Source organism: Bufo gargarizans, chromosome 2, assembly GCF_014858855.1.
Source record: "Bufo gargarizans isolate SCDJY-AF-19 chromosome 2, ASM1485885v1, whole genome shotgun sequence".
NCBI lineage: Eukaryota > Metazoa > Chordata > Amphibia > Anura > Bufonidae > Bufo > Bufo gargarizans.
The window spans coordinates 27219664-27236124 of NC_058081.1; the positions used below are offsets into that span (position 1 = coordinate 27219664).

General features: G+C 47.7%; 1 protein-coding gene across 1 annotated transcript in view; it reads right to left on the reverse strand.

Annotated features, from left to right (window-relative positions):
* Positions 1-16461, reverse strand: part of LOC122929257 (chromaffin granule amine transporter-like) — a 285527-nt gene that overhangs the window by 131951 nt on the left and 137115 nt on the right. Inside the window, exons 6-7 of the mRNA XM_044282773.1 lie at positions 11199-11291; positions 11010-11099 (exon numbers count right to left, since the gene is read on the reverse strand). Coding sequence (XP_044138708.1) covers positions 11010-11099; positions 11199-11291 — 183 coding nt within the window. The remainder of the gene's footprint in view (positions 1-11009; positions 11100-11198; positions 11292-16461) is intronic.

The following is a 16461-nucleotide window of genomic DNA, read 5'->3' on the forward strand; positions in this document are numbered from 1 at the left end:
CCTGGCACACATGAGCGATTACATGCTGTAGTGTCTGAGCAACAACCGCCGAGTTGCCCTCATTCTTACTACTGCTGATTACCACCCTGCTGGATCCCCACTACAAGGACAATGTGCCATCCTTATGTCACAGGTTAAGGGGAAGGGAAAACACCAAATACACACCACAACGAATAAACATCTAGGCCTCAAAAGCTAAGTAAGAGGGATGGTAACCTCCTAGTAACCCCTAGGCCTTTCCCTAACTCCTGCCTGTATGAACAGATCCTGATGGTGGAAATACTCATACACCGGATGCCTAAGCCCTGCTAAAACTGACGAGCCCTAGGAGAGGTAGCACGGGATGAGACAGCTGGTTCCTTCCAGAATAAAGGAATCAGTGTCTCCCTGAGGCCTAGAAACAACACATTCCAGATAATAAGAAACAGCGAAGGCAACAAGTACTTAGCTTAGAGATGAATGGAGAAGCAAGAGATCCAAGACAAACCAGCACTAGAAACTCCAAGCAGAAACTATCAACTGCATGGTCATCTGTGTGAGGCGGATCTAAATAGAGCCTCATCACTGATAACGAGTGGCACCTCAGGAAAGGCGAGATCCTGTCAAACAACAACGTACATAGAGGAAAACAGAGAGACTTGTCAGATAGCCTCACATGCAGCAAGTCTATCCAATCTGCTCACCTCTCACACAGGAGGGAGCGTGACACCTTACTTCCGTCACTGGAGTGTAAACTGAAGATGCATGAGTACAAGCAAATGCTGGTGGACATGACACTGATAGCGTTCCCATCTGACATCGGGGGCTCAGTGGAAGCACAAGGCGGAGGAGGAAGTTGCCAACACAGCTGGGGCACTGATAGCACCTCAGAAGGGAGGGTTAGCATCGCCGAAATTGTGGGACTGCCAGGAGTAACCCACTATCTGAGAATTAAACCATCCAGGCTCAACCAAACCTTGTAAATAAAACCATCACACTCTTTTTGTGCAAAATTGTGGGGTAGCCACAGCTTTATTTAAACATATATAACAATGTGAGCCCTAAAAAAAACCCTCATTTATCGCAATCCAACTTCCTGTTTTCCAAAGACACATAACCTCCTTTTATGCCGACCACTAATTCTGAAAGAAAGAAAAAGAAAAAACAACTCCACAAAAACTGAAAAACACCACAAACAAAAATAACTAATACTTCCAAATAAAATCAGGGCTGGAGGGCACTCCTCTGGCTGTACATTAACCAACCCTTTGCCTGCCTGCATTTTCCCGCCAAAACATTAACCCCTCATGTGCCTTTCCACCCCTTTCCCCTGAAGTCCCAGGTGCCCTTATTATTCACTTTGTATGCACAAAAAAGCTTTGTCACCACACCACAACATCCAGCACCACCATCTGATATGGACCGTCTAAGCAGGAACGTTTCAGCAACATGGTGGAACAGTACATGTCCATACGTCTGCATGTACTTACTAATGGGTCTGCCCCATTGAACTTCTGGGTCTTCAAATTGGGCACATGGTCTTTGCTTGCTTTCTACACCTTGGAGATGCTGGCCTTCCCTGCGGCAAGTCTATTGTCCAAACATGTGTTTGGGCAGATTAGAGCGGTATACTAGCCGCACCCAGCCATTGTTATACTTTGTGCATTCTCTTTTCTATTTCCCAATGTTATGGGGCCTCCACAAACCAAAAAACAAACCCCCAAAAATAAGAAAAACAAAGAACAAAAACAAAATGTTTGCTACCTCGCCTCCTCGACCTGCACTACCACATCTGCCTCCTCCTCCACTCGGACCTCCACCTCTTGGCTCAAGATTATTATGTCTTATATTGGCATATAGAGAAGTATACCGGCCGCACCCCCCCCCCCAAAAAAAAGGGCTGAAGGTCACACACAGAATTGACACATAAAAAAAAAAAAACAGAGACAGTATTGGCTTCCTCCACCTCTTCCACCTACACCGCCATGTCCACCTCCTCCTCCATTATTTGGACCTTAATCTCTTGGCTCAAGATTATTATTTGTTATATTGGCACAGTAGAGAAGTGTTGGCTACCTCCTCCACCTCTTCCACCTACACCACCACATCCACAGCCTCCGCCTTGTTCAAAATTATTATTTTTATGTATTTTATTTTATTTTAAGTAATTTCTCTCTCCACATTTGTTTGCAGGGCAATTGTACTTCTCTTACCCTCATTTTGGTTCCTTTTGCAGCCCTCCAGCCTTTTCTATGACTTTTTTACAGCCAATTTTTTGCCCCAAAGTTTGGGTCCCTATTGACTTCAATGGGGTTCAGTGTTCGGGGTTAAGTTTGGGTCAAGTTCGGAACCCAAACCGAACTTTAAAACAAAGTTCGGCCGAGTCTGTCGAACCTGAATGTCCATCACTACACAGTAGTTTACATTATGGAAATACACTTGTGATGTCACAGCTAGTGTTGCGCGAATCTAAGTGCACAAAGTGGTCTTCTATCCAAATTTCATGAAAAATTTTATTCACCGCAAAGCTGAATTTCCTTGTGATTCGTGGTAACGAATCAATTTTCCCTAAAATGGGGTAAAAAAAAAAAATCATACTTACCTCATCCATTTGAGCACGAAGAGCCCATCACCTTGATTAAGACTTAAGAAGTCACCACGCTGGTTGACATGATGACGTCATCCCGGTCCACGCAAGATTTTACGCCAGATCTTCAATCAAGATGGAGGCAGCTGGCTTTTCGCATTTAAATGGATGAGGCAAATACAATTTTCTTTTATTTTTTATTATAGACTTACAGTGAATACTAAAGGGGTTTTCTGGGCTTTTAATATTGATGACCTATCCTCAGGATAGGTCATAAATATCAGATCGGCGGAGTCCGACATCCGGCACCACCGCCGTTCAGCTGTATGAGCTGAGGGCATGTGAAGTGCGCACGTGCTGTCTCCCTTCTCTCTGTTCTATGTCTATGAGACAGAAGCAGCAAACAGGAAGAGAGACGGGAAAAGGCATGTGCGCACTGCGTTCGCCGTCTCCTCTTATGGCTGACTGGAGGGGGTACCGGGTGTCATACCCCCGCAAATCTGATATTGATGACCTATCCTGAGCATAGGTCACCAATAGAAAAAGCTCAGACAACCCATTTAAAGTCAGATGCCGCTATCAGCGAGGCATCTGAGGGGTACAATGACGGGGAGTGGCGCAATCTATTTATAAAGAAATGCACTTCGTGATGAATTAATTCATCACAATGCAAAATTTTTTGTAAAATTTGGCAAAGCATCCGAATCGAATTTTTGAGAACTTCGCCCGCTAGTCACTAGTCACAGCAGTGTATGGAAACTCATTTGCTGTAGCACAACATATAACCAGTTTGAAACCAGCTTGTGATGTCACAGCATTTTGCATGATGGAAACACACTTTGATATTACAGCAGCTTACCCGACTAAAACTGACTTGTGATGTCACATATTTACTTGCCTAACACCCACTTGTGATGTCACAGCAGATTACATGTTTGAAATTTGAAACCCACTTGTGATGATTTCAGAAACACAATTGTGATGTTACATCAAGTATCCTGACTGAAAACCACTTGTGATGTTACAACAACTATCCTGAAAGGGGCTGTGCCGATATAGGCATTTCCCCCTCATGGGGACAATTGAGACTTATATATAGTAGGTTGTCTTGTGGATTTGTCTCTCTCCCCCTATTCCCCTGCTTTCCCTCCTTTTCCGCCATTATTATCCACAGTGAATCAAAGGTCAGCCGGCAACCAAAGGTGATTGGCCAAGGATGGTTGCTGATCGGTTTCTGGGCAAAGGGCTAATTTTAGCTGAAGTTATGGATTGGCTAAGTCAAGTTTCAGCGGGAAAAAGGTGTATTTATTGTGGACACTGACCTGTGGGAGCTCTGTCGGCGGCTGGGGAGAAGAAAAGGAAGGATCGTGTCCCGGCAAACCTCCCAATGTTTTAGTCGCGGTCTTTGGAAAGGGGGGAGTGTAAAAGGGTGGGGGGGTTAGTTGCTCAGCCTTACTGGGTGGACTATGGATGAGTAGTGCACTAATGGACTCGATTTAATATTGGAAAAGTTTAATGGCTTAATAATTTATGGTATTTTATTATTTATGGTTACCCACCTCCCCCCCCCCCCCCCAGTTAATAAAGACCGCAGCCATTTTTTATCCACAATGGTAGTCGTGTATTATTTATTATATTATAAGGCAATTTGTCGAATATGGCACCATGACCGGATTCTACTTGGGGCATCACAAAAACTATCACAGCAACTTACCTGACAGAAAGATATATGCGAGGTCACAACAGCTCAATTGTCTGAATCTCATTTGTGATGTGACAGTACTGCAACTTACCTGACTGAGGCCCACTGCAATGTCACAGCAGCTTACCTTACATTTGTTATGCCACAGCTGTTTATACCAGACTGAACCTTGTGATTTAATTTGCTATGGGCATACATCAACAGCAGAGGGCCTGTCATGGTCTTACCTTCTCACTGTTCTCCTTCGTTTGACATGTGCTGGCGGCCATCTTGGTTTCTGGGTTTCTTGTAGCCTCCCACCCTGCGGCTCCTCCTTCCCTCTGGGAGGAGCTGGATGCCTAGCTCATATATATAGAAGGTCTGTGGCTTCAGTTCCTTGCTTGGTCCTCCTGTGTGCACATGCTTCAAAGACTGCTGCTGCTTTTGGTTCCTGATCCTGGCCTCGTCTGACTACCCCGTTGGTTCCCGATCCTGGCTTCGTCTGACTACCCCGTTGGTTCCTGATCCTGGCTACGTCTGACTACCCTCCTGGTTCCTGACCTCCGTCTACGCAAGACCCTGCTTCAGTTTAGCCATCCGTTTGGACTTTAGCTACGGCTTGATTTTCAATAAAGCCTTCTTATTCCACCTATCTCTGTTGTACGTCTGGTTCATGGTTCCATGACATTAGGACCAAGCCATGAATTCTGACGGTACAGGGCCATCCTCGCTACCTACGCTGGTTGCCAGACTTGATCAGCAGGATCACCTGTTGGGTCGGTTCGCTGTGGCGTTACAAACCCTGCTTGAACGCACGGCTCATTTAGCTTTCGTTGCCGATGGGTCGGTTGTCGCTCCTGGGCCCGCTCCTACTGCCGCTCCGGTTGTTGCGCCAGAGTCTACCCCGACACCTGTTGCTGCACCTGCGGTGTTTCGGGGTATGACCGGTTCTGCCCCCCTTCCACAGCGCTTTGGGGGAGAGCCAACTCAGTGCCGAGGTTTCCTTAACCAGGTGGCCATTTATTTCGAGTTGCTGCCACATGCCTTTCCTACTGAGAGATCAAAGGTGGGCTTCTTGATCTCGCTGCTCTCGGACAAGGCCTTGGCCTGGGCCAGGCCTTTATGGGAGAACAACAATCCGGTGGTTGCCGAGTTTTCCGGTTTTGTTGCTTCTCTTCGGAAGGTATTCGATGTGCCGGCTCGTGCTGCCTCTGCTGCGAAGCTCCTTATGTCCATCAGACAGGGTTCACGATCCGTAGCTGAATACGCCATTGAGTTTCGTACCCTGGCAGCAGAGGTGGGCTGGAATAATGAGGCTCTGGTCGCTGCTTTCTCTCATGGTCTCTCGGATGCCTTGAAGGATGAGATTGCAGCCAAGGACCTACCAGTGGAGCTTGAGTCCCTTATTTCTTTCCTGATTTTGATTGACACCAGACTCAGGGAGAGACCTTCCTTTAAGGAGAGCCTGCGGAGGCCTTCTAACAGATTGGCGCCTACGTTTGCTGTCCCACCCGTGCCTCCCTCTCCTCCCACGCCTCCTGGGGATGACTGGTCTGGGGGTCAACCCATGCAGCTGGGGGTTGCTCGCCTGTCCGAGGGGGAGAGGGTACTCCGGAGACGCGAGGGCCGATGCATGTACTGTGGTCTCGGTGGGCATTTTCGGTTGGCATGCCCGAACCGTCCGGGAAACGCTCGCACCTGAGATCCTGTCGGGGGCAGATCTTGGGTGGAGTCTCCTCGTCCCCGGTTTCCCGTGTTGACAAACCACTGATTACTGTTGTCCTCTCCTGGGTCGGGGGCTCGGTGACGACCCAGGCGTTGGTGGACTCTGGTGCTGGTGGCTTGTTCATTGATAGTGTGTTCGCCGCCGCCAATTCCATTCCTCTGCAGCCTCGAGGTTCCCCACTGGCTCTTGAGGCGATAGACGGCAGACCCCTTCTGCCGCCACACGTGACTCAGGAGACCCTTCCAGTGGGGATGGCCATTGGTGCCGTTCACAGAGAGTCGGTCTGTCTCCAGGTTATTTCGTCTCCACACTACTCGGTGGTCTTGGGGTACCCCTGGCTCCAGAAGCATAATCCGACTTTCGATTGGAGATCGGCCGAGATCCTCTCGTGGTCACCGCAGTGTGGGGCTAGTTGCATCCATGGGCCTGTCAAGTTGCTGTGTACTTCCTCGGACTCTCTGTTGCCTCCTGAATACGAGGAGTACCGGGATGTATTCGATAAGGTGCGTGCGGTTGCCCTACCTCCGCACCGCCCATACGATTGTGCCATAGAGTTACAATCTGGTGCCGTTCCTCCTCGTGGCAAAGTCTATCCACTGTCGGTAGCGGAGAATGAGGCCATGGAGGAGTACGTGAGGGAGGCGCTTTCACGCGGACACATTCGCAAATCCTCGTCCCCGGCAGGGGCTGGATTTTTCTTTGTGAAAAAGAAGGGCGGTGAGTTGAGGCCTTGCATCGACTACAGGGGTCTCAATCGCATCACGATCAAGAACGCTTACCCGATACCCTTGATTTCCGAGCTGTTCGATCGCCTCAAAGGGGCCACGGTCTTTACCAAACTCGACCTGAGGGCGGCATATAACCTGGTAAGGATCAAGGCGGGCGATGAGTGGAAGACCGCGTTTAACACCAGGACCGGTCATTATGAATCCTTGGTTATGCCCTTTGGGTTGTGCAATGCGCCCGCAGTCTTCCAGGAATTCATCAACGATGTTTTCCGTGACCTGTTGCAGCAGTGTGTGGTGGTCTATTTGGATGACATCTTGGTATATTCTGCATCCATGGAGGCCCACATTCTGGATGTCAGACGAGTGTTGCAACGCTTACGAGAGAACAAGCTGTTCGGTAAGCTTGAGAAATGCGAATTTCACCGATCCCAGGTAACCTTCTTAGGTTACATCATTTCCGCTGAGGGGTTCTCCATGGATCCTGAGAAGGTTTCGGCTGTCTTACAGTGGCCCCAGCCCAGTGGGCTTCGTGCCCTGCAGCGCTTTTTGGGCTTCGCCAATTATTATCGGAAGTTCATCAGGGACTTTTCCATGCTAGCCAAGCCTCTCACGGATCTGACCAGGAAGGGCAGTTATCCTCAGGTCTGGCCGCTCGAGGCCATCCGAGCTTTTGAGGCTCTAAAGTCCGCCTTTGTGTCGGCTCCGATTCTGTCGCATCCCAACCCTGGGTTGCCTTTTGTCCTCGAGGTGGACGCGTCTGAGACGGGAGTAGGCGCCCTCCTGTCTCAGCGTAGAACACCAGAGGGTCCTCTGCTTCCTTGTGGGTTTTACTCCCGGAAACTGTCTTCCGCGGAGTGCAACTATCAGATTGGTGACAGGGAGTTATTGGCCATCGTGCAGGCCCTTAAAGAATGGAGGCACTTGCTCGAGGGCTCGGTGGTTCCGGTTCTCATCCTGACGGACCACAAGAATCTGACCTACCTCTCTGAGGCCAAGAGATTGACACCACGTCAGGCCAGATGGGCTCTGTTCTTGTCACGTTTTAATTACGTGGTCTCCTACCTACCCGGCTCCAAGAACATCAGAGCGGATGCCTTATCACGGCAGTACTCCGAGCTGTCCGGGGAGGAGTCGATTCCGACTACGGTCATACCCCCGAATCAGATCCTGGCTGCTATTCGCACCAGCCTGACCTCTCCTCTGGGTGAGCAGATTTTGGCGGCTCAATCTGGTGCTCCCTCTGGGAGACCCAACGGCAGATGTTTTGTGCCTGAGGAGTTGCGCACTCGGTTGTTGCGAACCTACCATAACTCCAAGGCCGCGGGGCACCCTGGAAAGAATCAGCTGTCCTGGGCGGTTTCACGTCTGTTCTGGTGGCCTTCTCTACGTTCCGACATCGCCGCATATGTAGCGGCATGCTCCGTTTGTGCCCAGAGTAAGTCCCCTCGGCACCTTCCGTTGGGCCTTTTGCAACCCATAGCCACCGGGGAGCGTCCATGGTCACACCTGGGGATGGATTTCATTGTGGACCTTCCTGCATCCCGAGGCCATACGGTCATTCTCATGATTGTGGATCGGTTTTCCAAAATGTGCCACTGTGTTCCTCTCAGGAAGTTACCCTCTGCACAAGAGTTGGCCTCGATTTTTGCCAGGGAGGTCTTCCGGTTGCACGGTTTGCCCAAGGAGATTGTGTCGGATCGGGGGAGTCAGTTTGTGTCCAGGTTCTGGCGCGCCTTTTGCTCCCAGTTGGGGATTCATCTCTCTTTCTCCTCGGCCTACCACCCTCAGTCCAATGGGGCCGCAGAACGATCCAATCAGGCCTTGGAGCAATTCCTTCGTTGCTATGTCTCCGATCACCAAGACAATTGGGTTGACCTCCTGCCTTGGGCTGAGTTTGCCAGGAACACGGCGGTGAACTCTTCCTCTGGGACGTCTCCCTTCATGGCCAATTATGGGTTCCAACCTGCCGTGTTACCGGAGGTATTCTCTCCCCAGGATACTCCGGCTGTGGAGGATCACCTTTCCGTCCTACGTACTTCTTGGGTACAGATCCAGAGGTCCCTTGAGGTCTCTGCGCAACGCCAGAGACTCCAGTCTAATCGCAGACGAGCGCCCGCTCCTTCCTACCAGGTCGGAGACCGTGTATGGTTGTCCACCCGCAACCTCAACCTTCGAGTGCCCACTCCCAAGCTGGCGCCTCGCTTTGTTGGTCCCTTCCGAGTGCTTCACAGGGTAAACCCGGTAGCCTATGCCCTTGCGCTTCCTCCTGGCATGCGGATCTCCAACGTGTTTCATGTCTCCCTGTTGAAGCCATTGGTGTGTAATCGTTTCACTTCCTCGGTTCCTCGGCCCCGTCCGGTCCAAGTGGGCAATCGTGAGGAATATGAGGTGAGCAATATCCTGGACTCACGCCTGGTCCGCGGTCGGTTGCAGTTTTTGGTCCATTGGCGTGGTTATGGTCCAGAGGAGCGTTCCTGGGTTCCCTCCACAGATGTCCATGCTCCTGCGTTGCTCCGAGCCTTCCACGCACGCTTCCCTCTGAAACCGTTCCTTACTCCGCGGAGGAGGGGCCCTTGAGGGGGAGGTACTGTCATGGTCTTACCTTCTCACTGTTCTCCTTCGTTTGACATGTGCTGGCGGCCATCTTGGTTTCTGGGTTTCTTGTAGCCTCCCACCCTGCGGCTCCTCCTTCCCTCTGGGAGGAGCTGGATGCCTAGCTCATATATATAGAAGGTCTGTGGCTTCAGTTCCTTGCTTGGTCCTCCTGTGTGCACATGCTTCAAAGACTGCTGCTGCTTTTGGTTCCTGATCCTGGCCTCGTCTGACTACCCCGTTGGTTCCCGATCCTGGCTTCGTCTGACTACCCCGTTGGTTCCTGATCCTGGCTACGTCTGACTACCCTCCTGGTTCCTGACCTCCGTCTACGCAAGACCCTGCTTCAGTTTAGCCATCCGTTTGGACTTTAGCTACGGCTTGATTTTCAATAAAGCCTTCTTATTCCACCTATCTCTGTTGTACGTCTGGTTCATGGTTCCATGACAGGGCCCTTGTGCATGATCAGAACACTGGCTCCTTGATTTTGGAATTTTAATTGCATAACAATGAGATACGTTACATAGTCCACCTCACTCATCATGGCTCTCTAGAAGATCCCTCACTGCTGTACAAATCCACCAGTATTTGTGAGACGTGAATAAAAAAGTGTATAACCTAAGACGTGATTAAATAGACACAAGGAACCACTATTATTTTTGGGCACTCTTACCTTCAGGCTCCTGTTTCTGGATTATAGGGAATTATGTAACTCAAGATTAGTGTTGAGCGCGAATATTCGAATATCAATTTTGTTTTTGCGAATATCGGCACTTCGCTAATATTTTGAATATAGTGTTATAAATTCGATATTTTGAATATTCATTTTTTTTATTGTTATATTTTTTTTTTCCCACTTCCCTAAAGTAGTTATTACCTGTCCTTAGGATTCCTGGCTTCCTGGCTGCTCCAGTCAGTGCCCATTGCCGCTTCTGCTGACTTACGAGCTCAAGGAGCGTCCACATCACCATGGGAACTTCTCCATACTAGAATGTACTGTCGGATTTGAGAATTACGTTGAAATCGCAATTCGATTAATTCAAGTTATAATAATCGAATTGCGATTTCAACTTGGACCTTGTTTACTATGGTTGGCTTGGTAGAATTAGTGAATATGACGAATGTATTCGTCATATTGGTCAAAACGAAGATAACAAAGTATTCTCCATCTTCGTTTTAGCTACCTATTAGTTAACTTTGCTAATTCTAGCAATCAAATAGGAAAGTTGAGGATAGAGACAGCTAAGTTTAATTCGCTATGCGATTATATTACTTTGCGTTTTTTTTAATAAGTAGAATAATTATAATAATTGTCAAGTATTATAATTATTCTATTTATAAAAAAAAGCAAAGTAATATAATCGCATAGCGAAGTTGACGAATAGGTAGCTAAAACGAAGATAGAGAATACTTTGTTATCTTCGTTTTGAGGAATATGACGAAGACATTCATCATATTTGTCATCTTCGCTAATTCTAGATATCAAACCAATAGGAAAGTTGCCTTAAGTTACAATCGCAATACGCGATTATTTAAATCGCATATTAATCGCGATAACTAGAAAAATGAAGAATATTCGATTTTGACGAATATTCATGAATTTCGTCGAAATCAAATATGGCACCTCCCGCTCATCACTACTCAGCATAAGTCAAGAACAAGGATTACAACACAAAATGTCTAGTGCTCCTACCTAAAAAACAAATAGTTTATTACCTCCATCAAGCAGCGCGAGAAAAGCCAGCACTAAGAATGGTGAAGCTTTCCCAACAAAATTGTACATTAGTGAACCGAAGGGGGGGCCAACTGCAAAGAGAAGGAAATTTGAGAGAAGAAAAGCTTACCAAAGACAAGTCAAAGCTAAAAACCATCAGACTGATGAAACTTTAAGATCATAGTACTTACTGTTCGTACCCAACGCCAGGCCTCCTAGTACGATGCCCATGGCTTTCCCTCTTTCATAGTCATCAGGGTATATTTGGGCCAGCATTCCCAAACCTGTAGATACATGTATTTAAGTCACTATATGAAGAGACTATGCAGTGCAAATAGAGAATGGGGGGTCCGCTTGTTACTCCCTATTATCATTGGACAGTCCTTGGGGCCACAGTTAGGCCCTGAGCTGACTTGTACAGTTTAGGACAACCACTGATGATCCAAAGAAGGGGCCTCTGCTGTATCCAAACACAATCTGTATGTGCATCTGTTCTTGGAACTTCAGTTAAACCCCATTTAAGGTAAATCCCCTGTATAAAGTCCATGTTATGGACAGAATGATGGACAGATAGCGAGTTGCTCTCAGATATGATTTGGGGGAAGTGGAGTCTAAGGTAGTAATGATTTATAAGCTAATTATCCATATAGGGAAATGGCAGTCAAGTAGTTGGTGGCTGTTATAGTCTATAGGTCCTAATACGCTCTATGTATAGTATTTAGTGCAAGCTATGTCAGTAATATACTCCAATCCTTATAAGGGACGATATAGGGGAAGCAATGAATCACTGTTGTCAGTGCAGCAAGCTCCTGAGGAGCCGATGCAGAGGATGGGAGTGGTAATGGCCCTGATGAGGTGTTGTGTAACGGTGTACTCCCTCAGGCCATTGCTCCCTTGGGATCAGTGCAGTGGAAATGTAGTTTGAAGAATGAAGCCAGAAGTTAAATGTATAACAGTCTTTCTTTTACTTAGTGCAGAATAAAATATGTAGAACATCCTAAAGCTGTAAATACAAAGTGCAGGTTCTGGCACCAGGTTCTGGTGAGTAGTAGTTCCTCACCTTGCAGCAGTGTCTGCATATTTTATTTTTGCAATTTCTTTCTTTGAAAAATTGTTTTTATTCAATGTAAAATGTTTATTTTTTTTCTTGGACATTGTCTTTTTTTTGTGTTCATTTTTTAACCACTTGATAGTTCTACAAGAGGACTTTAAGAGGTGTGCAGTGACCAGGAACGGGTACACTGATGCCACTTTGGCAGCACGTGTCTAATCATTTGTTTTGTTTTGGAATCGTGCTGGATCCGCCTTCCTTCAGGTGCTCTGGGTGGGGTCATTAAATTTCTTTCACTTCCAGAGGGCCGTGCGGGTTATAGAAATCAGTCTAGCCTTGGTTTCAAGGAAGGAAGGATTTTCTGTTCCAGCTCAGATAAGTTTGGTTTCTGTTTTTGTTATTTGCGGTCTAGGCTGTTTGTGTGTCTTCTGCCCCTTCTCCCCTTTCACCATCTCAGGGATTCTAGGGTACTTTCAGTCCAGGCACGAGGACACATTATTCTTACCTTCAAGGTCTGAATGTGGGCTTAGCAGTGTATGGAGAGAAGTCAGGGATTTGATAGGAGGTGACCTTTCCCCAGCATCTCGCCTAGATACTTGTTTATTTGGTTGTCTGTGTATCTGAGATCCTGTCCACTGTGACATTATAACCCGCCATACTGTAACTGCCATTACTCAGCGGTTTTGTGATGGCGTCAATTGATGCACTGGTTGACCGCATGCAGGGATTATCCCTAGAGGTTGCGGATCTGCGTAGCTTGGTCACACGGTGTCAGAGTGTTCTGGCATCAGGTGCAGGTCAAGTTGGTGGGGAGCCTAAAGTCACTGTTCCCGAGAAATTTACAGGGGGTGCGGATGATTTTATCCGCTTTAAAGAATCATGCAAATTGTATTTTCGACTGCGTCCATTCTCGTCAGGTGATGAAAGTCAGAGGGTTGGTATAATTATGTCTCTGCTTAAAGGGGACGCGCAATCCTGGGCGTTTTCTCTGCCGCCCGATTCTCTGGCCCTCCGGTCGGTGGAAGAATTTTTCAAAGCCCTGGGATTGATTTACGATGACCCAGATTGAGTCACGATGGCAGAATCTAAATTGCGTAACTTATTACAGGGTGAACATACTGCAGAGGTTTACTGCATAGAGTTTAGGAGATTGGCTACTGAGTCAGAGTGGAACGACCCCGCGTTACGTAGTCAGTTTTGTCAGGGGTTATCTGAGAGGTTGAAAGATGCCCTGGCTTTTCATGAGTACCCGGATACTTTAGAGAATGCTATGTCTTTGGCTATGAGGTTAGATAGACATATCAGAGAGAGGAGTAAGGCTCCCTCCGCGCAAGGGATCCCTTCTCCACAGTAGAAACATAGTTTATGTAATCTCCTAAAGTTTCTCCTATCAGAACGGAAAGATATCTGACCCAACTGCATGGGTTCCTCCCCTACCCCAGAGCTATAAGTAGTATCACCCTGGGAAGCAGATGAGACGAAGCCACTTGCAGAAGGGATCCCTTGTGCGGAGGGAGCCTTACTCCTCTCTCTGATATGTCTATCTAACCGCATAGCCAAAGACATAGCATTCTCTAAAGTATCTGGGTACTCATGAAAAGCCAGGGCATCTTTCAACCTCTCAGATAACCCCTGACAAAACTGACTACGTAACGCGGGGTCGTTCCACTCTGACTCAGTAGCCCATCTCCTAAACTCTATGCAGTAAACCTCTGCAGTATGTTCACCCTGTAATAAGTTACACAATTTAGATTCTGCCATCGTGACTCGATCTGGGTCATCGTAAATCAATCCCAGGGCTTTGAAAAATTCCTCCATCGACCGGAGGGCCAGAGAATCGGGCGGCAGAGAAAACGCCCAGGATTGCGCGTCCCCTTTAAGCAGCGACATAATTATACCAACCCTCTGACTTTCATCACCTGACGAGAATGGACGCAGTCGAAAATACAATTTGCATGATTCTTTAAAGCGGATAAAATCATCCGCACCCCCTGTAAATTTCTCGGGAAGAGTGACTTTAGGCTCCCCACCAACTTGACCTGCACCTGATGCCAGAACACTCTGACACCGTGTGACCAAACTACGCAGATCCGCAACCTCTAGGGATAATCCCTGCATGCGGTCAACCAGTGCATCAATTGACGCCATCACAAAACCGCTGAGTAATGGCAGTTACAGTATGGCGGGTTATAATGTCACAGTGGACAGGATCTCAGATACACAGACAACCAAATAAACAAGTATCTAGGCGAGATGCTGGGGAAAGGTCACCTCCTAGCAAATCCCTGACTTCTCTCCATACGCTGCTAAGCCCACATTCAGACCTTGAAGGTAAGAATAATGTCTCCTCGTGCCTGGACTGCAAGTACCCTAGAATCCCTGAGATGGGGAAAGGGGAGAAGAGGCAGAATACACACAAACAGCCTAGACCGCAAATAACAAAAACAGAAACCAAACTTATCTGAGCTGGAACAGAAAATCCTTCCTTCCTTGAATCCAAGGCCAGACTGAATTCTATAACCCGCACGGCCCTCTGGAAGTGAAAGCAATTTAATGACCCCACCCAGAGCACCTGAAGGAAGGCGGATCCAGCACGATTCCAAAACAAAAAAAATGATTAGACACGTGCTGCCAATCTGACAGACCTCCGCAGACTGTCCGAACAGGGCATGACAGGTTAATGTAGTTGGGGGGAGTCCTCGCAAACCGATGTCCATCCTGGTGAAGAAGAAACAAGGGCAACACACATGGAACAAATGGCCAACAGCTCTTCAACCTTCAAGTGTAGTCCATGTTGTGGTTCCCAAAAGTTCTTTTTATTTTAGCATAAGAAAGGCATTCAAAGAAGGACGTGTAGGTCGTCCTCGCTGCTGGAGCTGCTGAAGTTCATCAGGTGGCGCTCTTGCTTTTGGTAGCTCAACTGAGCAGCTGTAGTGGTGTGCCCCTGCCCTCTAGTGGTGCTCTTGGTATTTGGCTAAGCAGCCAGCCTGGTGAATGAAGCTGTAACATGCTGCAAGTCGGGATCCCTAGTCGGTGCAGATGCAGATAAAACCTCAGGCTGAAGGGGTTCTGGCAGGCAAACTGGCGGTGCCTGTGGCAGCTTCCAGGGAAGAATGTAGGGTTGCACCCTGGGGCTGAAGGTCAAAACTGAATTGTTAATCTGGCCCACCCGTAGTGTGGGGGGTGCGGCCAGGTCAGGGATGAGGAGCTCTGGCTCAGCCTGTGCTTGCTCTCTGAACCACATCCTGCCGTCTGGGCTCTCTTGTAGACATCTGACCCTCTCTGCAGAGACTGGGACCTCCTGCCAGGACTCTGGGGTTAAGGCAGGGGATAACGGTTTGGCGAGTAGAGTCACTCCTGCGGCAAAGGGGCTTTGAAGGTGCGGTATGCCAGACCTTGCAGGGGTATTAAGTGTGAGGTCACGGTGTGAGTAATAGGTAAGCCGAGGTAAATACAGTTCTGGTTACTGATGGTTGTGTCATCCCTGGGCAGGCTTGCATAAAAGTAAAAAGGAGAATGGCACAAGGATTCTCTGGGGCACAATCTGGTGTAAGGGACACTGGCCAGATGTTGGTTTGAGGTGCCCTTTGTGGTCTGTATTAATGTGCCAGCGGTAGTCGTGAGGCCAGTACCTTTTGTATGGAGGTACAACCATTTACTATAGTGTTAATAAAGGAACTTGAGTCTGAGGCAAGCAGGAGGAAACTCAAAAGGGAACTTTACTGAAGATGACTTTTGATAACAGTACATCTAAAGTGTTTAAACAGTCTCAGTACAGAGATATACTGCTGCAAGTCCTCTGCTGACAGGTGCAGTCCTGATCAAAAGTTTAAGACCACTTGAAAAATGGCAAAAAAATCATATTTAGCATGGCTGGATTTTAACAAGGTTCCAAGTAGAGCTTCAACGTGCAACAAGAAGAAATGGGAGTGAGACAAAATAGTTTTTGAGCATTCAATTTAATGAAAACAACGAATAAACTGAAACAGGCTGTTTTTCAGCTGATCAAAAGTTTAGGACCACACCTCCAAAAAAATAACTAAACCCCCCCAAAACAGAAATCCAACTTCCAAACATGAACTCAGTAATGAGTATCTCCGCCGTTATTGTTTATCACTTCAAAAATTTGTTTCGGCATGCTTGATGCAAGCGTTTCCATGAGGTGAGTGGGAACATTTCTCCAAGTGGTGAAGACGGCCGCACGAAGGCTATCTACTGTCTGGAACTGTTGTCCATTTTTGTAAACTTCCCTTGTCCTCCATCCCCAAAGGTTATCAATTGGATTTGGATCAGGGGAACACGCAAGATGGGCAAAAAGAGTGATGTTATTCTCCTGGAAGAAGTCCCTTGTCCTGCTGGCATTGTAGTCGTTACCACACAGACGAGGGACCTCAGTCATGAGG